We start from the raw sequence: 21915 nt of genomic DNA on the forward strand, positions 1-21915 counted from the left end.
TGGACACGTCGGCTGCCCGGTTAGCAGCCTTTGCGCATACCTTGCCAGACACGTAACACTATCTAGCGGGAAAATGCATGCGAATCAGTTTTGTTACACCTGCACCTCCATTTCAGGCCCGTCGACCCATTTCTAACTACCATAGTTTTGGTGTAATATTTTCTGCCTCGTTATTTATTGACCTCATAGTATTAAATGAACTTCAAGGGCAGATTTGATTTTGATATACCATGTAAGATTTCACTTGGAGAGTTTACTGTAATACATTTATATGTTGTGCTAAGAAATAAGTAATTTCTGGTTGAAATCATTCTTTTCATTTTTATAGAGATGAAGGAAATATCCAAGAAAACATCTGGGCTGGGATCTGCTGTGTTATCTTTTTCTTCCTAATAGTCTCCGTCTTGGCTTTTCCAAATGGTCCTTTCACAAGACCACACCCAGCACTATGGCGGATGGTGTTTGGACTGAGTGTCCTGTATCTCCTAGCTCTTCTCTTCCTCCTGTTCCAAGGGTATAAAACCGTGAAAGGTTTGCTGTTGTGGATGGATCCAACGCTAGCTGACTTCCATATTGATATGGAGAAGGTATGTTCACTTTATTAATATTATTATATACAATTAGTATAGGCACATATTTTTGGTAAATAAAAAGGCAAAATTTTGGTACAAAACAGTCTATTTCGGGTTCAAAAGCAGTAAATAAAATATGCACTTGTATAGCATCAAAATAAAAATTTTCTCGCTTGATTTAGTTCTCTGTAATAACCAATCAACCCTTTTTTTTTTGACATGCCCCTCGTACATTAGCTGCTACATATTTAAAAGAATTCCTATGCTTAATATAATAATAAAAATAATTCCTTTATTTAGCGGGCAAGGTTCAGCCGTAGGCTGCTCTACCACCTAACCCTTGTATTTCCATTTAACAGAAACTTCTGATAATAGATAAGATCAGCTGCATAGTTAAAAGCCATATAGGGACCTGTGCATGTGAAAGTTTGAGGCTCCTCCCATGTTACATGGGTATGCCAGCTATAAAATTAGTCATTATACCTGCTGCAAAATTAGTTTGGTATTGACGCTTGTGAAGCACGTGGAGAAAGCTGGTCCACGTCACTGCGAGAGAGTGGGTTGCTGGCATGCGAGCCAATCAAAATCTTCCCAGTGGTTCACCCAAACCCTGGTTACCTAGCAACAGAAAATGTTTATCTCGGTGTTGCCGCTTATCGGGCGATTCTTCCTGCTATCAGTTTTCATGTTGTTGGGAGAGGACATGTTGTTTGTTTCTTGCGTTGGATTGCTGTGATATTTTAACCGGTCCGTTTGTTTAGTGTTTATTAATTTAGAGTATTATTTGTTGTATATAGCATGTTGTTTTATTGTGTTATTTTTTGTACATAATTTTCTGTGTACTGCTTGAGTGTGTCGTGTGCTTGTGTGAAGAATGTCAAGCACAGGAGACAATTCTCGAGATGACAATGTACCAAAGAGGCCATGCACTAAAAGAAAAATTCATAACACAAACAGAGAGAACACTCACGCTACATGTTCTTTCCCTAACTACATTCCAAAATGTTCTGAAAGTAACAGAAAAGTTGTATCAACATCATTGCTTAAATTATGCTCACAGGAGAGTAAAGAAATTCTGGATATGCAAATTTAAATTTAAAAGTAAACATTAAGCTATGAAATCATAAGTCATTAGGGGTGTAAGGGTGCTCTTTCCACGTAGTGCACCCAATAGTCAACCTCACTTCCACGAAGTACACCCTGGACTGCAGACTAAGGAGGCTCTGGCGACTGGCCCCATAGCCAGTATAATTTTGTTTGTGTTGTCCTGTGTTTTGTCCTTATTTGTACTGAGTGCTCCTTTACAGCTTTTAACGAAAGTCAGAAGATTTTAATATTTTATGATTTTAGTTATGCAACGTTAGAGTTATGTGTCACGTAAGGGACTGGACCCTGTATAATGTGACAGGTGCAAAATAGCCTTAGTGCTGACGCACCCAAAATTTTAAATTCAAATCAATCAAATCGTAAATCATTAGAACAGAAAGAAACTGTAAAAAGTAAAAGGTAAAGGTCCCCATGCATGGAGCACTGTGCCATGAAGGCACATTCAGGGGATGTGGGGATAGAACCTAGGGCTGTGCGATATATCGATATCGAGTCGATATTTTTAAAATATCGAATCATATATCAATATTGAAAATATTGACATCGATATTCAATGTGTCTATATCTATATTCGATATTGATATTCAATATCGATATTATTCACGTATGGTGGTGTTGCATTCCTTATGTACAAGTTGAAGTCAAGCGTAAGGATGTTAAGATAACAAGTAATGCACTCACCACAAGGGCACAGAACTTGGGATGTGAATGATGAGAGATTGCCTCTAACATGGAAAGCAAATACGTGCAACAACCAATAAAAAGAACAAGGTTCCTACTTTATAGAACTTGCTGGTTACGCTTGTTTGCTCAAGTATAGGGATGGTATTGATACGATACAAGACAATACTAATTGGCAAGGACTCGCTCTCAAGTTGTAAATGATTTGTCTTGATCTTGGTCTCGCCTCGCTATACAGCATATGCACAGCACAAAATATTTTGTAATAACATTTTTCTGTTTGATGCATAGTTTCGACAATACGAACAAGGACAGCTCCAAAAGAGGGCAGAGACGAAACTTCAAATTGAAAGATATAGATGTGTCTGTTGTCGATATTGGTATTGTATGGATTGTCGATATCTGTATTTTTAGGTTGCGTTGATATCTATTTTTGGTTGCATTGATATCGGTATTTTCGGTATTGTCGATATCGATATTTTTGATATTCGATATATCAACTCAATATTGATATTCAATGAATATTGATTTTTCAATATCGCACAGCCCTAGTAGAACCCCACACATTCTTGATCTTGGCCATTTTGGAAGTGTTGCGATCAGCACCATGCTCCAGCTGCCTTTACCGACCAGGGTTTCCACCAGGTACCCATTGGTTTTAGGCTGGGTGAGCCCCAGAGTCGCTTTATGTGAGGACAAGGCCAGAAGAATTCCGACCTTAGATCACCCACACTGGGAATCGAACAGATGCCCTTCTGAGTAGACCACCGTGATTCTAGAAACTAAAGAAATTACACCTGTTCATTTTCTACCACCTTCTGAGCACACAGTGTTTGCATGATAATGTGTTATGTTAATAAAAATAGAATTTTGAGTTTCATAGCATTTGCTGTCTGCAGACCTCTGAAAATTGTTTTTAGCTTTCTTCACCTCCCAAGTTTCATGTATGAATCTTCCATTTATTATGTGTGAGTAATTTTGTAGTTGTCGACAGAACTACAAGATTTTCTACACTTTCCAATGTTGTGGTAATGATCCTTGTTTTAATCCCTGAATGTCTACATTATTGACACATTTTACAAATTGTGAATCTCAATGTAATAGCTGCAATGTTTATCTACATGGAATTGAGAACAGTTATCATAACTTCATTTCAATAATAATATGTGTATTATAAAGTAATTATCATCTTCATGTTCGGGTTTCCAAGGGGATATTTCCCTTGGCTATCTAATGCTTTGGATGCACTGGTTTCCTGTACAGTAGCCAAAATGAGATTGGGTTGGTGCTTCCAAGGTGCTGCTGAGGTATTTTACAGTTGTAAATATTCACAAAATTGATTGCAATGGAAACTTAATAATACTAAAACATTAAGTACGACTTACGCAATATGCAACTTACGTAAATTTGCAGTTATGTAATAAATCTCGAAAATTACAACTACTAACGTGTATGAACATGTTTGCGGCTGCCATGGATGTCAGTTTGTTTTTATATTCTTTTATATATTTTTCATACTTTTATAGTTTATATCTGAGTAAATACTACTACCACACACACACACAGATATATACATATACATACATACATATTATAATAATAAATGTTGCAGTTTGTTATGAAGTTACACTTAAGCAATTTATAAATTCGACTAAGGTAAAATGCAAGTTAGGTAATGGTTTACCGGACGCATTACTTATGTAAATTGGGGAGGGGGAGTTACTGTATATTAAAAACACAGGAACCTCAATTTTACATTTTTCATGGGACCAAGCTGAAAAAACTTCAAATCTGGAAAAATGTAAAATTGAGGAAAATTTTACATTTGCTATGTTGGGACCATCACGATTGAATGTATATACCAGAAAATGTAAAATCTGGGTTTCACTGTATTATTTTAATAGTGCAAGCAGTTCTGGTGATGCAGACATTCAAATGTATCATGTCCATACAAACAATGTTTGGTGTTGGGACACAAATCTTCGTGCATAAAAAGGGGCCTTACATAAAATACCAATGTGCCAAGTTTCAATGCTTTTAAAAATGTGAAAAATGAGGAAAAAGTATCATTAAGTTCCATGTTCTGTTGCTAATAATGTACATCTATTTCAGGAATATGGAGTCAACTGCTCAGACATAACACTGGAAAGGGTGTGGAGCCATGTCGATGTTTTTGCATCTGGACATTTCTTCGGATGGGCATTTAAAGCAGTTCTGGTTCGACATTATGGATTGTTATGGACTATCAGTGTAATGTGGGAATTCACTGAGGTAAATAGTGCTATTTCATATGTTCTCTTGCAATTTACTGTTTGTGCTTTACTACATAAAGCATTCTCGAAAAAAAAAAAAATAATAAGATCTATAAACTTATTTTTCAAATCTTTGATCTCCCTTGTTCTTGATAATGCCTCTCTTTCCAGGTCATAGGTTATAAAACTATTCTTTCTAGGGTTGATATTCTTTCAGCTTCTTTCTCATAATCTGCCGTAGGAATCTGGTCTGTGACATCTTCATAAGCTGTACATTATGTGTGCTCCAAATATTAATTCTCTTTGTACTGGTGATGACCTGCATTGCATGAAATTCCTGCCCAAAATCAGAACTGAATATGTAATTTGTGAATTCAATTTTCTTTTACCCACACGACCAACCCGTAACTTCTAAACTCATATTTACAATTCAGTTCACAGATCTACAATGCTCTGATATCTGAGTAACAACAAGCTGAGCTCTCGCAATTTTGTGTTCTGCAAAACAACTAAAGTGCAATGCAGTCAGATGTAGAGTAAACCTAACATCTTCAGTGCCAATACATGCATCAGTGAACAAATTATCAATGAGCAAAAGGCAACCCTTCATAGGCGAGAATCCAGGGGTCCCAGGTTCGAATCCTGGCCTGGGCATGGGTATTCTTTGTGAGAGTCTTTTCATCCGTTTCATCATATCATCGCCCATCCTCACCTTCGTGATTAGTCGAGAGTGGCACAAAAGTGAAGTAAAATAAACCAAATCAAACAATCAATCATTCAGAGGTGAGAAAAAGACACAACAGTCAAACCATGCTGAATACAGTATTTTGTTGGAGTTCGGATGGTGAAGTTATGCAACAAGGGAAGAATCACTAGTTCATGCTAATGACCTTCCAATCCTAGCCGAAGAGTTTACATCACCAAATGATATACACTGCCTTCATGTTCCCCTCCACCTCACAGTACATTAAACATATTTGATTGATGAATTGAATATTAAAATTGATCAGTTACGCAGTTTGATAAATTGATTAAATCAATAACTTAATTTTAACCATGTTTTGACATTTCTGCCACACATTATTTTCACCCACCCCTGAAGAATGGTTGAGGCGAGTTCCAAACTTCGGAAGACAAAATAAGTTACATTGGCTTCATTTGGTTATTGTGCTGGTAGAACGTGGCAGCTGGAAGCACACCACTTGCCAACAGGATTGGATGTATGTAACCTTTCGACTCAAGTGCATAGATTTATTTTAATTAAAATATTCAACAATTACAAGTAATCACTTACTTTTGTCTCAGATGATGTTGGAAAACCCCTTGCACTGCCACATATTTTTCACATCTTTTGACATAATTTTCATTTATGTGCATTAGTTCTTCTGTAGGAGTTTGTTTGCACACAAGAATTCTACATAGAAATTCTTTGTTCTTAAATGTACTTAGGTTACTGCATTGTAACAACAATAATAGTACTTGTCAATACTCAACACTTATCGATTTACCACTTGTCACCTTAGCAAACAACAGAGAAGAAAATAGAGAATGTCCCAAAATTAACGCAGGATTTAAATTGGGCGCCATTTTTTTTATGCAAGGTTGGCAGCATTCTGCGAAGTCCCGTGATGTAGTAAACATGTTGCGGTTAATTAATATGGAGCGCTACATGACAGAGAAGCATCTGACGATTGTTAAAAATCATTACATGTATGGCAAATGTTTTGCTGGGACTGTGTGCAAATTATGACATTTCTGTTTGCAGAAGGGCCCAAATGAAACAACTGCGAAAATACTATTTTTAAAATTTGAACACACAGTTTCGGTAGGAGACAACGACGAAAAATAAAACCACCAATCGCTGTGAGCGGTAAGTGTGGTGGAGTGTCCTGAAACGTCAGTGCTCCATTAGTAACTGCAACTGGACATTTCAAAAAGCACCATGTATCATGGTGGACATTTTGTCAGATATTGTATTCCACATTTAACCTTTTGCATCCCGAGCATCTCGATCGAGTTCCTACATGTAACCCCTTGCATCCCGAGCGTCTCGATCGAGATCCTCTAGCATGCTCGTAGTTTTTACGTTATATTGTCACTATTTTTGGCTGGATTTGCGATTTTCTTCTTTTACATTATTGTTAACACACATATTAAACAATTATGACTCTTGCACGTCTTGGTATCGAACAAAAAAGGTGGTGCAGCTTTTTTTGTGCGGCTTCCTCACAAAGGAAAAATAATTCCGACAAACAAAGGCCAGATTTGTTAGCAATTCTTTTCTTCCACCACTGGAAAGTAGACGGGTGAAAAGTTTGCTTCTCAGATACCCAAGGTCACAAGGAATTTTCCCTGTGTTGCCACAAGGGGGAGAAGGGGGAAGAGGGGTTGAGGAAAACTGGGCTATTACAAAGAAAAGTTTGAAAGCAAGAGGAAAACATGTCTTTGTTACCAACCACAAGTTTTTCAAGTTGCTGCAATGTGACCTGCATTGTCTAAAAATAGAAAGGTGCCACAGATGCAAGAAAGGGGAAGATTTGACACCAAAAAACTTATAGTGGACCATGGCTTCTCCAAGTGATCTCCGTTCGGATGAAATTTGAGATGAGCTTGAGGCAATGGACACGGACTCCAAGTGGGAAGACAAACAAATTTAACACTCCAGCGATTATTTCCATGTGTATTGTTACAATGTCTTGTGCTTTTTGTCAAGAATTTTGGAATTTTCAGTTTCCTCCCCCCCACCTCCCTCTATATATATGCCGAATGTACATAAATTTTATATAGTCCGTATCTATGGTTCATTCCGAGTAAAACTACGAGGGGTGACTGAAAAGTTCTCGGCCTACCCATGAAGGGTTGCCAGGAGCTCAATCGTTCATGGCTATTTTTCAACATAGTCCCCTTTCAGCGCCACACACTTTTGCCACCGGTGCTGCAGGCCCATGATACCTTCCTTGTAGAACGTTTCATCCTACACTGCAAAAAAGTCCTCCAACGCAGCTATGACGTCATCATCTGATGGAAAATGGATTCCACCGAGGTGTTGCTTGAGTTTAGGGAACATATGAAAGTCTGAGGAAGCCAAGTCTGGCAGACAGGGAGGGTGTCGAAGCAGTTCGAAGCGGCAGGACTCGATGGCGGACATTGCAATGGTGGACGTGTGCGCGGGTGCATTGTCTTTGTGGAAAAGGACGCGCTTCTTCAACATTCCACGACGTTTCACCTTGATGGCCTCCCTCAAACGCTTCAGTTGAGCAGCATAATATGCACCGTTCACAGTTTCACCTTTTTTTAGATACTCAGCCAGGATGACACCCCTCGCATCCCAAAAAACAGAGACCATCACCTTGCCAGCTGATTTCACTGACTTGAACTTTTTGGGGGTGGGGGAGGAGGGGTGTTTCCACTGTTTTGAATGCACTTTGGACACTGGCTGAAAGTGGTGGACCCATGCTTCGTCCATGGTTACAAAACGTTGGAGAAATGTCTCAGGATCAGCCTGAAGGAGGGTCAAGTTTGCTGCAGACAAGAGGTGTCTCTGACGTTTGTTCTCAGCACTCAACATTTTCGAGACCCATCGACATGACACCTTGTGTATGTCCAGCACAACTGTTAGTATGTGTCCAACGTGTTCCTGGGACATCCCCACTTTCTCTGCGATGTAACGTTCTGTCACTCGCCGGTCTGCCATAACAAGATCCTGTATTGCTGTGATGTTTTCTTCAGTACAGGCTGTTGCCGGCCTTCCACTGCGAGGTGCATCTTGGACAGAGGTGCTCCCCCTCTTGAATTCCGCCACCCACTTTTTCACAGTAGAATACGATGGGGCATCCTCCCCCAATGTTTCCATAATGTCCTTGTGGATGTCCTGTCCACTCATGCCTTTTTTCAGGAGGTATTGGATAACCGCACGAATGCTCACTTTATCCATTTTTCAGAAAATGCTCACCGTCTTCACTTCAAACATCAAAATCTGAAAAACAAAAAAAGATAGTACTATGAAATTTGGTATGGGGCTTTGCAAATTCATATATTATGATTAGCTAAAGTAACATTCAGCTACGATAAATGCATCATGGATAGGCCGAGAACTTTTCAGTCACCCCTCGTATATATCATTTGTCTGTCTAGGGCAATTAGCGTCCGATCTACAGTCATTTTTATAAAACTCTGCATTTTGCTGAAAATCCGCTCAGACGGCAAGGGGGTTACATGCGAAAGAGGCTCGGGTGGCTAAAGGTTAATGGCAATGTTTACCCTTTAAATTAATTTAATAAGTTTGCCAACTAATAAATATTTTTTTTCTTTCTTAAATGAAATTGTCCGTTTGTTTTGGGTCATCCTTTATAAATCCTTTCTCAACGCAACACATCCACCTGTATGAAAGCAAATACTGACATTCACGGCATACTGAGGTGCCATGTTCCAACGACATGGATATGTTCTTGATAACATGTTGTTGATCATAGCTAGTGCTATTGCAGTGTACTTATGAAAGAGAATCTTGGCGGATCCTTGGCTTGGAAAGCTACCAAATGTGCTATGTGCCTGAGTTGAGGGGACATCTATATCCGATCTCACCGGCAAGCACCATGCTTCCAGCTGCTATGCATCTTTCAGCACGATACCAAATGAAGGCACTTTGTTGTAGATTTGCCTTGTTTATAATAGTTCAGATGATAATAATGGAAATATCTCTTTAGATTACTGCTAAAATGCATTGTCAAGTAATTTAAAGGGTATTGTTAAATATTAAATATTAGCATTTGACATCATGAAAACATCAGGGTAAGTGCTGAAAGTTGTCAAGAGAGAAAATACAATTCCTGTTAATGATATTGTTAGAGTTTTATTACACATAATCTGGAGTGTTTTCTCAGTTTGCCAATCAATTTGAATTTAATTGTAATCTGGTTGCTCATGTAAGCTCATAATCATATGATCAGGATTGGTACCATAGTTTCTAAATGTTTACTATTTGACATGAATTATTTATGATATAATAGTGATTTATTTGGAATATTCCAAACCATTAACTTTGTTTATTTTTTTTATGACTAACATTCTATGTTTTGTCTAGGCATCTTCCTATGTCATGTAATGCTCTTTCAAAGTTGAAAGAAAGGAAAGAAAATATGCTCATACTTGAAAAAAGAACAGATAAAACACGTATGTACTTTTAAATTGTATGTTTCATTCTTGCACAATTTCTAGTTACTTTAATAATATTCTGATTCCTATAGGTGGTGTACTGCGTGAAAAATTCAGTACTTTGAACATCTTTATGCATAAATGTCCAAGTTAATCTTTGAATTTACAATGTACTTTATGATAAATATGTACACATTTGCCTCAGTGCAATACTTATACAGTGAGTCTCACTGTCGACTTGGCCGCAGGGCGGCGACCAGCGTGCCAGACAGCGAGCATAACTGGAACCGCTATCTATGTAATGAAATAAGCTCGTACTTGCATGGACAGTTGCAATTAAAATGAGAGCACGTACCTTGTTACAAGAGGTGTTGGATATGTTCTCCTGCATCCACACATTTACGAGACATCTTTTTAGGAAATTTTCACTAACACTAATCAGTTCATCTTCCGAAATTGCTTCAATTTCTCTCCTGATATTTTCTTTCAATTTTTGTAATGTATGGCTTCAGGTTTAAAAGCTTAGTAGCTCGCCACGCAGATAACTTGGAAATGTCTATTTCTTGTGCAAGGCACTGGAGGGATGTTTGAGGAGTATGCTCCAATTGTTCTTCAACGTCATCTAATTTCTTCTCGGTAAGCACACACCATTTTACCCTTTGCTTTTTATCAAGAACGGACCCTGTTTCCCTACATTTGTTCACAAGGATCTGTACACACTCTTTGTGTGGAAGGGGAACATTTGTGAATTCTGCTGCTACAAGAATTTGTAATGACATAAGAGTCGTACATAAAAACTTGTTTTTTTAAAAATTGTACACATAGCGTGACATTATTAGACTGCAGAAAAGCACCAGTAATATGTGAACTAAAACAAAACAATCTAAAATACTATTCATAATTGGGAAAAGAGAGACGTGGTAGTATATAAATACGGAGAAACTAGTACTCACTTTTATCCGCGAAGCTGTTTTTTCTTCTTTTTCGATTAATTTCAGTGGCCACTGCCACCATCCTCGTTGGAACTTGCTGCGCTGTTGCTTGGCGTGCGTCTTTTGTTCGTACTTCTCTGGCTGCCGTCAGGTGCGCTGTGCATCTTGGTGCGTCGTCTGCTATTTCCGGGCGATAACTGCTGCAGTAGTGGAATCCAAGTGTGGTGCGCTTGCCCGCTATCGATGTTGTTTAGTTCGTGCGGGAAGTGCATTATGGCTTGCGTTTCCTTGATTTTGGTGTCTATGAGTGTGTAGGCAGTGTGTTTGACTCGAACCTTTTCAATTTTATGGCTATTGTATTTGATATGTCTAGCAAGACCAGTAGTGGGTTGGGCTTTTTTCGCATCTGCTAGGTGCTGTTGGATTATTTCCTTGACAGATCTGATGGACCTGCCAATGTAATGAGCCTTGCATTCACACTCTGCATCATATACACCTGGGTTGTCCAGGGGGAAGAGGAAGTACCGTTTGTGCTTGTTCAGTTTATCAGTTATTTTGGAGTTGGGTTTGTGCGCTACTTTGATGCCAAATGGGAGAAGGGCTTTGGCTATGCGGTTGGAAGTGGTGGGATGGTAGGGGAAGGCAAACCATTTATATTGGTCGCTGGGGGTTGGTTGTGGCTGGGCTGCTTCACAAACATGTGCAAACTGGACACCAGCTATCTGCATACTGAAGTACTGATGCATCCAGTGGCAAGTCAGTGTACAGCAGATGCGTTCTCACCACCCAGCGTGCTGGCTGCTGCTCTGTGTCCAAGTCGACGGTGAGACTTGCTGTATATGTTAACTATTTTAATGTGTATCATTTTGTGTAATTTTGGTAGGTTGCGTTTGCACATCTTCTTCCAAACTTCCTTGAGTGTTGGTGGGATGCTCTTATTCTGGATGTGTTACTTTGCAATGGATTTGGAATCTGGGTTGGACTGCAGATATGCAAAATATTGGAAATGAGAGAATACAAATGGGTTAGCATTAAGTAAGTATGTTTTGCGAGTACTACATTCTGCTTAGTCCTTTGATCTGATTAACAATTATTTTTAATTTGCATGTATGGTGACAGGTATATTAGTGATGTACTGATGTCAAATGTATCTTATTCTTGTAAAGTTCCTGGTAACATTAACTGACTTGTACTGATCAGGTATAAAATTACAATCTCACCTGTAGAACCTGAAAGGTTCATTCACCTACTTTTTTAATGCATGCTGGTGACCCCAACGGGGTTGTCTTAGAAAAAGAAAATGTGTATTTTGACATTTGCTTTGAAAACCTGACTACATGAAATATTTATTTCAGTGTACATAAAGGTGCATGTGTAACCTTGTTGGAGACACCAGAAATTTGCATGCACCTCCAGGATACGTTATTAGTGTGAAACCACCTTTGTTCAAAATACCATCTCTCGACTAAGTTCAATGTGTTTTCATGAACTTGCATTTGTAGTTTACACAATTTATTATGTGTTGTTTTGAAGCTATTAATCCTGTTGTGAAGTTACAGACTTATCCTGTATATGTATGTTTCAGTACTGAGTGGTTTCCGATGCTAATGCTTTGATAGTGGCAGATATTTAAGATTCATTTTCTTCTAGCAATTATACCAACATAGAGCACTTTTCATTTCCTTAACATGTCTTACCTTACTTCACCTCATGAAAGGATCTAGAATTCATACGCTTGGAAGCACTTTGCGCAATGATTTGGATCCCATTTTAAACTGGGGTGTAAGAAGGTGCCCAAATGCCAACCTCCCTTCCATGTAGTACACCCTGGTACACATTTCTGCAGACTAATAAGGCTCTGGTATCTGGACCCACAGCCAAAAGAACCCTCTGCAGGACCTGTGTTGTGTCTATTCCATGTGTATTTGTGATTGTCCTTTCATCAGTTACATCTAATCACCAATCATTTTCATATTTGCAATTTGCCAAAAGAGGCAGAAAAGTGAAGTAAAACAAATCAATCAATCAAACCCACTTTAAACTGTAGGTCCAGTCCCGAGTAACCTCTCCGAGCATAAGTAGACTTGATACAGACTTTGACTTACCTCTCCTTTACCTTTACTTTTTGTCTTCTGGGGGAAACCCTGGGGGGTAAAGGCGGTCAGGGGCATGATGCTGATCACATCACCCCCACTCACGACCGGATCAAGAAAGTGGGGCATTACCCCCACACCCCCTATACGCCTTCACGGCGTTGTGCTATACACAAGGGAGCACTTTACTTTTTTTTTTTACTTTTTACTTACCTCACTTCACCATAAATAATCTTTGTTCTGTCAGTATGAATTAGTTTGTGAAAAATTTTATCTTTTGATTCATTTAATTCTTAAGTCTTCTTTGTATATTAATGTCTTTTTTTGCTGCTCCTAAAATTAAAGGCCAAATTGTCTTCATAACTTAACAATTGCGAATCCATTCATCATTTCCACTTGATACGAGTGTTGGGGCATGGCAACTTTTTTTCTCCGAGAATGTCGGACCGACACGAAAATCCGAAATAAACAAATGGAAGAAGGCAGTGTATGGTTCTGTGGAATTTATGAACAATGCAGATCATGTTTACCAGGTGTAGGTAAGATAGAGAAGCGAACACAACATCTTTAAAGGTAGCATCATGCCACTTCTGTTTACAAGTCATAAAGCATACATTAGCTTAGCTTTACATGAACAATAAAGGTGCATACTATGGTAGAACACTATTCCGAATAAAGTTGCATACTATTCCGCACAGTTTCCACCAGCTCCCGGTGGCATTCTCTGGCATTTCTCCCTCGAAGAACGGCTGTGTTGATGTATGCTGTGGAACGGTGGTTGTGTGGTTCATCACACTGCCCTCTAGTGACATGTTCACATATTTTAGTTGCTACGTTCTCAGGAACATACCTTCATATTGTGACACCACCGTTTAACTTCGTACATGCACTCATGTTGTTTCATTCACTCAGATGGTCTACAAAAAAATATTTGTGAATGTTACAAAAACAAAACAAGCTGTTTCTAGAAGTTGCTGAGCCTCTGAATGCAGATCTAATTTCAGAATTTCTCCATCAGGCTCAGATTTCCTGTAAAAATGTTTTTTTGTATTTTCCTACCTCAGCCTATGTTCTATATGTATTGGTCGAAAGGACTTGCTTTCACAAAAGTGCTACAAACGTGAAAGGTAATAAATCTGTGTCAGTATACAAAGGAATGAAGTAAATGAGTAACATGAAAATGTATAAACATACCTAAAAATCTTTCCTTCCTGATTTCGTACGAAACTTTGCCCCAGGAACATCTCTTCGTAAGGTCTAGCAGTAGTCGGACAGCATAGAGGCACTCCATTTGCCTTGATACCGCTTTTCCATTAGTGAAACTGTTCACCGTGTTTGACACTAACGGCAGCAAGGTTACTTAGGAAGAAGTCCAGGTGATTATTCAAGAAATGAAATTTTAGAGACATGTTGCATCCCATACGTTGGTATGATCTAATTAGTCCATGTACAATATTGCGATACTTCTCTGCTTGATGGTTGCCTAAAAAGTTCTTACATACACTTGTAAAAGACAACCATGCTATTTTTTCAACATCTGTTAAATGTTGAATGAAATTCTCGTCATTCATCAATTCCCTTATTTGAGGCCCTACAAATATTCCTTCTTCATTTTTGGCATCGCTTATTCTTGGAAATTTCTGTTGCAAGTACATGAATCCTTGTGAAGTTCTAACTAAAGGTTAAAAGATTAAGAATCAGCAACTTACGTGTGTGAGCATGAGATTTTTCGAACTACGTTTCGAAGGTTATACTACCTCCTTCTTCAGGTTGAAACGATGTTTTCAGACACCTGATATGGTGCCTCGTCGAGAAAGTGATGGTTGAGGATTTAGGTTAAAATGGTATAGGAAAGACACTTTCTAAAAAAGAAATGTAAAAACACATACTAAAACCGCGCAATACTCTATAAAAACAAAAGAACGTTTAAAGCCGATGAAGGCGAACTGCCGATCGGTTCTCGGGGTAAGCGAATGCACGGTGTTAGCTCATACCTGGAGAAGGAAAACTCCTCCCTCCCGGTCTTTCCTCAACTGGGGCTCGTGAGTCACCAATCCAAGGTGAATTCAACTTCCACCTCGGCGGCTTTCCAAACCTCAGCGGTAACATGGAAGCCCATTTCGTCTCTACTCCCGGCGGCTTTATCCCATTTTTTAAAAAAGTTTATCCAGCCGTCTTCCAAATTCCCATCATCCCTATTGAGTTTATTCCTATTATCCGCGCATATATAGGCTGCCTCATACACATTCCTGTCCAATTTATTGTTAATCTTCCTAATGACTTCTCTTTTGGCGATCTTATGCCGGTTAACTAATACGTGTTCATATAATCCTGTCTTAGGTATACCCTCCTTTACATCTTTATCGTGCTCACCCCACCTAATTTGCATACTCCTCCCGGTCTGTCCCACGTATTCCTTTCCGCATTCACATACTATCCTGTACACTCCCTTTTGCTCTTCAGGGTTATTGCGCCTATCTCCCCTCCCTTTCTTATAAGACGTGAAGTGTTTTTCAATGCTCCGAGGTGCTCTCACACCACATTTTATCCCGTATCCCCTTACGGATTTTTCAATTTTCTCAGAAACACCCTTAAAATATGGAATCCCGACAAAATACGTGTTCTTTTCACTGTTTCCTACCTCCGTTTTATCTTCATCTTCATTTTTATCCTTTTGTGATAGTTCTTGTCTAACAATCTTTTTTGCTTTCCTAGCTACTTTTTCCATGTCGCGGATGGTATATCCATTCTTTATACCCACCTTCTTTATCCATTCTTCTTCTTTTTCTTTCTCTTTTTCGTCATTGCACAGCCTTTCGGTGCGAATGAAAAAGTTAAGAAAAACATTTAACTTAGTTCTATTCGAATGTTGGGATCTCTTATGGAGGTACAGCTCGCCAGCCAACGGTTTATGAAAGAACCTGGTTACATTCCATTGTCCGATTTTAGTAAGGCATAAGTCTGGAAAGTGGATCTTTCCGTTTGCCAGATCATCTCTGGTAAAACCAATTCTGGGATCTTGCTTGCCCAATTGGTTGAAAATGCTATCAAGTTTGGTTTCATTCCCTATGATGAGGATGTCATCTTCGTATCTCCCATAGTATTTTACCCCTCCCCCCCCCAAATGCTCCATGGCGGCTTTTTCTACATAAAATGTGTTACATGTTACATTTAGAAATGGAGGACGATTAGACCAGGTGACATGGGGGCGCATCGAGGAGTGACATTCCAGAACAGTCGAACAGGCTAAAGTTAGGTAAAGTAAAGTGTTCCCCTGTGCTTAGCACCACGCCATGAAGGTGTATAGGGGTTGTGGGGGTAACGCCCCAGAGACATTGAAATAATTAGGAAGAAATCAATTAAATTGGGAATTAAAGAGAGAGTTAAGGAGGGAGAGAATAGGCATAGAAAAGGGGATGAAAATAAAGCCAACATTTTAAATTTAACAAAACTTCAACCCCCTAAAGCTTTAGCGGAAATTATGAAAATGGGACATAAGTTTGCCATAAGAGATGAAAACTTCGAAAAAGAAGAATTCGTTATTGCGGCTGAAAAAATAGCCGGAAAATTAGACGAAAAAGAGGATAAATCTAGTGTCGGGGTAAAAATACGTGACATCATTGACGAACAAATGCACCTAAGCATAAGGGAAAAAGGCCCACCCGCAACCAATCATAGGACACCAAAGGGGAAAATTGAAAGTAAGCTTAGGGGGAGTCTTCACAATGTGAAAAAATGGGTTAAGGATAATGATGTGTATTTGATTAGATCCGATAAAGAAAATAAAATGGTTATCATCGGGAAAGAGGAATACCATAGCAAGTTGGAAGATAGCTTTAGGAGTAATGACTACGATGAAACCAAAGTGAACCCCATCAATAAGATTAAACGAGAACTTAAAAAAGGCATTGAAACCAGTTTTACTTTGGGAAGCGCAGAAAAAAAGAAACTACTTAGGAGTGTTAAAGAAGGGAATATTCCCACAGCCTTTGGGATACCAAAGACCCATAAGGAAGGGATACCCCTCAGACCCATCATCCCCATGTATGCACATCCGGGTTACGGTCTAGCTAAAGAAATGATCAAGAGGATGGGGAAAATTAATATGGACACTCAGAGTAGTATCAAAAACTCCCTTATGGTCAAAGAAACCATAGAAGAACGAGACACAATCTGTAGTTTTGATGTTATTAATCTGTATCCTAGTGTCCCCCAGGACAAAGCCGGGGATTGCTTGTATAGATGGTTAATAGACCAAAATGTTGAAATCTTGGTCGCCTGGGAATATTTCAGGTGGTTCTTTCTCATTACGGGGTACAATTACTTCTACGTTAACGATAAAATCTTCCGACAAAAAGAAGGGTTGGCCATGGGTAACCCCATTTCCGGCCTCGTGGCCAACATCTTCATGCACTATGTAGAAAAAGCTGCCATGGAGCATTTGGGGGGAGGGGTATAATACTAGGGGAGATACGTAGATGACATCCTCATCATAGGGAATGAAACCAAACTTGATAGCATTTTCAACCAATTGGGCAAGCAAGATCCCAGAATTGGTTTTACCAGAGAAGATCTGGCAAACGGAAAGATCCACTTTCCAGACTTATGCCTTACTAAAACCGGACAACGGATTGTAACCGGGGTCTTTCATAAACCGTTGGCTGGCGAACTGTACCTCCATAAGAGATCCCAACATTCGAATAGAACTAAGTTAAATGTTTTTCTTAACTTTTTCATTCGTGCCGAAAGGCTGTGCAATGACGAAAAAGAGAACGAAAAAGAAAAAGAATGGATAAAGAAGGTGGGTATAAAGAATGGATATACCATCCGCGACATGGAAAAAGTAGCTAGGAAAGCAAAAAAGATTGTTAGACAAGAACTATCACAAAAGGATAAAAATGAAGATGAAGATAAAACGGAGGTAGGAAACAGTGAAAAGAACACGTATTTTGTCGGGATTCCATATTTTAAGGGTGTTTCTGAGAAAATTGAAAAATCCGTAAGGGGATACGGGATAAAATGTGGTGTGAGAGCACCTCGGAGCATTGAAAAACACTTCATGTCTTATAAGAAAGGGAGGGGAGATAGGCGCGATAACCCTGAAGAGCAAAAGGGAGTGTACAGGATAGTATGTGAATGCGGAAAGGAATACGTGGGACAGACCGGGAGGAGTATGCAAATTAGGTGGGGTGAGCACGATAAAGATGTAAAGGAGGGTATACCCAAGACAGGATTATCTGAACACATATTAGCTAACCGGCATAAGATCGCCAAAAGCGAAGTCATTAGGAAGATTAACAATAAATTGGACAGGAATGTGTATGAGGCAGCCTATATATGCGCGGATAATAGGAATAAACTCAATAGGGATGATGGGAATTTGGAAGACGGCTGGATAAACTTTTTTAAAAAAATGGGATAAAGCAGCCGGGAGTAGAGACGAGATGGGCTTCCATGTTACCGCTGAGGTTAGGAAAGCCGCCGAGGTGGAAGTTGAATTCACCTTGGATTGGTGACTCACGAGCCCCAGTTGAGGAAAGACCAGGGGGGAGGAGTTTTCCTTCTCCAGGTATGAGCTGACACCGTGCATTCGCTTACCCCGAGCACCAATCGGCAGTTCGCCTTCATCAGCTTTGAACGTTCTTTTGTTTTTATAGAGTATTGCATGGTTTTAGTATGTGTTTTTACATTTCTTTTTTAGAAAGTGTCTTTCCTATACCATTTTAACCTAAGTCCTCAACCATCACTTTCTCGACGAGGCACCTTATCAGGTGTCTGAAAACATCGTTTCAACCTGAAGAAGGAGGTAGTATAACCTTCGAAACGTAGTTCGAAAAATCTCATGCTCACACACGTAACTTGCTGATTCTTAATCTTTTAACCTTTAGTTGGTATTTAATTGTGAGCAATCAGCACATTATCAGTATGTTTGTGAAGTTCTGTCCATGGCTTTCACAAAGTTTTTAATTAGTCCCAATTTTATGAGCAGAGGAGGGAGATACACATTTTTGGGGTCAACAAGAGGAGTGTTCGCCACATTCTTCTGTCCAGGCACTAATTCACTGCGAAGAGGCCATTTTTTCCCACAATAGTGATTTTTTCTGTCTCTGCTGTCCTACTCGCATAAGAAGCAGCAATGCTTTGTGTACCCAAGCTGCATGCCAAGCAGAATTGCAATTACCTTCAGATCTCCGCATATATTCCACTTGTATTTCTCATATTGGATATTTGTCAGAAGCTGTTGCAAGTTCTCTTCATGTTAACAGCATGAGCAATTGGTACTGATGGGAATTTGTTTCCATTATGGAGAAGTGCAGCTTTCATACTAACTTTGCTGGAATCGATGAAAAGACGCCAATCGTGTGAACTGTATTCATGGCCAAGACAATCCATAACGGATGAGATGTCATTACAAAAAACCATGTCTCCTTCGTGGGAGAAATATTCTGAGAAAATTATATGGCGGTCACGAATAAAACACACTTTCGTATCGCAAGCGAGGAGATTCCAACCTTTCAGTCGCGATGCTAAGAGTTCAGACTGTTGCTTAGACAAATTTAAATCCTGCGTAAGATCGTTCAGATCCCCTTGTGACAATAAGTGTGGCTCCATTGATGAACCCGACACTTTAAATGTTGGGTCGGCAGTTTCTTCACTTCTTGCACTTTCTTTCCCGTGTTGGTCAGGACATTCATCTTCACTCACAGTCACATTCTCAGGAGGCTTTGGTACTGGCAATTCTTCATTGGGACATACAGGTCTCATGGCTGATAGTAAATTTGGGTACTGTACAGTGTTCCTTGTTTTCGACGTGATTCCATCTATTTTGGTCAGGCAGAAATAACAGTCTGTTGTGTGATCTGATGGTTCCCTCCAAACCATGGGAACAGCAAACGACATGTGACGTGATCCTTTTAACCAGCTTGTCAGAAGTGTAACACAGGTCAAACAGTATATGTGGGGGGCCCATGTTTTGTCCTGGTCCCCAACTTTACACCCAAAATAAAGTTCGTAACACTTCTTTATAAGAGGGGTAATTCGTCGCTTTTGTGACTTAAATGTCAACTCTCCACATATATAACAAAACGAACTGGGGCTATTTATGCAGGTACGAGGCATTTTCTTATGCACTAACACTACACACTACTTCTGAAACTTCAAATCACTCCGTCAGAACTTACAATGCTGAGATGCACGTGACAACAAACAACACTGTGATTCTACGTGTTCGGACATGACTCATCGACAGTGTTGCCATGCCTCTCTCTTATTTACGATTTGGTTTGTTGCAATTCGAGGAAGGTCCCTGGCCTTAGGAACGTGTTGGTCATTCTATGGTCATATAATGACTGTTATTCAACAATATCTGTAGAGTAAATATAGGTTAAACCACAGCCAAATAGGCAGATTTTTCATGAATTGCATTAGGTACAGGTTAGTGTGTAACAATAAAACTGAGCCCGATAGGAAAAAAACTGATTTCATTTTTGAATTCAGCACCATCGACTTACCTTAAAACACCATTCACATTCCTTGTAACAAATTTAATGTTGACAGTGTAATTATTATAGCACTTCAGCTCCAGAGGTTCATAGCATATAATTGTTAGTGTAGCCAGCATGGGCTCATTGAGACCATACATCTTTTGAAATTTAATCAAATTACATTGATGTACAGTGTTTAAACATGTGCATACATATGCAAACACCCATATATCTGTGCATGCATACATTTTGAGATGTTGGATTAAAAAAAATTACATTTACCGTTCTTGATTGGTTCTTGTTTTGTGTAATACCAGGAAATGTAGCTGAAGCCACATCCAACGTTGCATCATAGGAGAGACCTTAATTTACACAATCACAATAACACCAAAAAATGTTAATCATTGTCATAAATTGCTTACAAATTGATAAAATGACATGTTAAACATCGAGGAAATGGGAATTTTATTAATAACTTTTTACGAGAGTACTTACAGAAATTGTTTGTGTCTTATTTTTTTACGTAGTTACCCTGCTTCATAACACACATGTCCACCTGTTCACAAAGTTGTGGATGCCCTCTACAAAAAGCTTATTCAAACAAACAAAAGTCTGATGGCACCAAGTCAAGACTGTGTGGTGGATGCTTGACTTGAACACCTAAAATTTCAGAGAGTATAGTGTTTCCACTGTATGTATGTGTATCCATCCATTTGGGGTGGGTATTTTTGTAAAACAACAATACTCCTTTTGAGAAAAGTCACCAGCATTTTGACCATATTGCAGACTTCAGCTTGTTCACCAGCATGTCACTGTATCCACCACTAGTCACAGTTGGACCCTTTTCCTGGAAATGCACCAATATAGTCCCATTGACATCCTAAAAGATGGTCAGCATGACTTTCCCCTGTCTTGAATTTTTTTCGTGGGCAGAGATGATGGATGCTTCCACTTCATATAATGTGGTTCATAATTGTTCACTCAGGACTCATCTCCGGCCACAATTTGATTGAGAAAAACATCTTCATTGGCATAATGGTCCAAATGCTCCTGACAATTCTCCTGTGCATGCATGTGATCATCGGATGGCTGTCTTGGCACCCATCTGCTGCACACTTTCTTACACCCAAGGTCATCTTTGTATGCAGAGCCGTGAGCCCATGACTTATGTTAACTTCTACTGCAGTTTCACCAATAGTGACTTGCCTGCATTCATTGATTCGCTGCCTGATTTGCTGTTTTACTGTCTCAGTTGCCATGCTAACTTCTTTCCCACTTCATTGTTGTTCACTGACTTTTTGTTGTCGGTTTTAAAATTTTTCCATCCATTATTCGTAAATGTTTCTATAATGAACCCTCATTCTTCTGTAAATTTCAGGTTTCACACCCTTTGACCACAAAAAACTAAAAGCACTTTGTTCTGTTCCACAGGGCAAGTCAACAGTAGAGAAGTCATGAGCTACTAAGCAGGTGTATACTGTCATGAGAGTATTGTCATGACCCCCATATAGGGTTTTTGCTAAGGAGCCATTTTATGTCCTGAAATATGATTTTCCATTGTGAATATTTTTCCATGCACTTTAGAATAAAATTCCTGTAATTTTATGAGTTTTCTCTTGCATTTTTCACACATGGGGCAT

General features: G+C 39.2%; 1 protein-coding gene across 2 annotated transcripts in view; it reads left to right on the forward strand.

Annotated features, from left to right (window-relative positions):
* Pss (phosphatidylserine synthase 1 homolog l(3)77CDf) overlaps positions 1-21915 on the forward strand; it is a 73528-nt gene that overhangs the window by 13511 nt on the left and 38102 nt on the right. For both annotated transcript variants that reach the window (XM_083112349.1, XM_083112350.1), the window contains exons 2-4: positions 329-587; positions 4473-4631; positions 11582-11733. In XM_083112349.1, coding sequence (XP_082968475.1) covers positions 329-587; positions 4473-4631; positions 11582-11733 — 570 coding nt within the window. The remainder of the gene's footprint in view (positions 1-328; positions 588-4472; positions 4632-11581; positions 11734-21915) is intronic.

Source organism: Lepisma saccharinum, chromosome 26 (genome assembly GCF_977018435.1).
Source record: "Lepisma saccharinum chromosome 26, izLepSacc3.1, whole genome shotgun sequence".
Classification (NCBI taxonomy): domain Eukaryota; kingdom Metazoa; phylum Arthropoda; class Insecta; order Zygentoma; family Lepismatidae; genus Lepisma; species Lepisma saccharinum.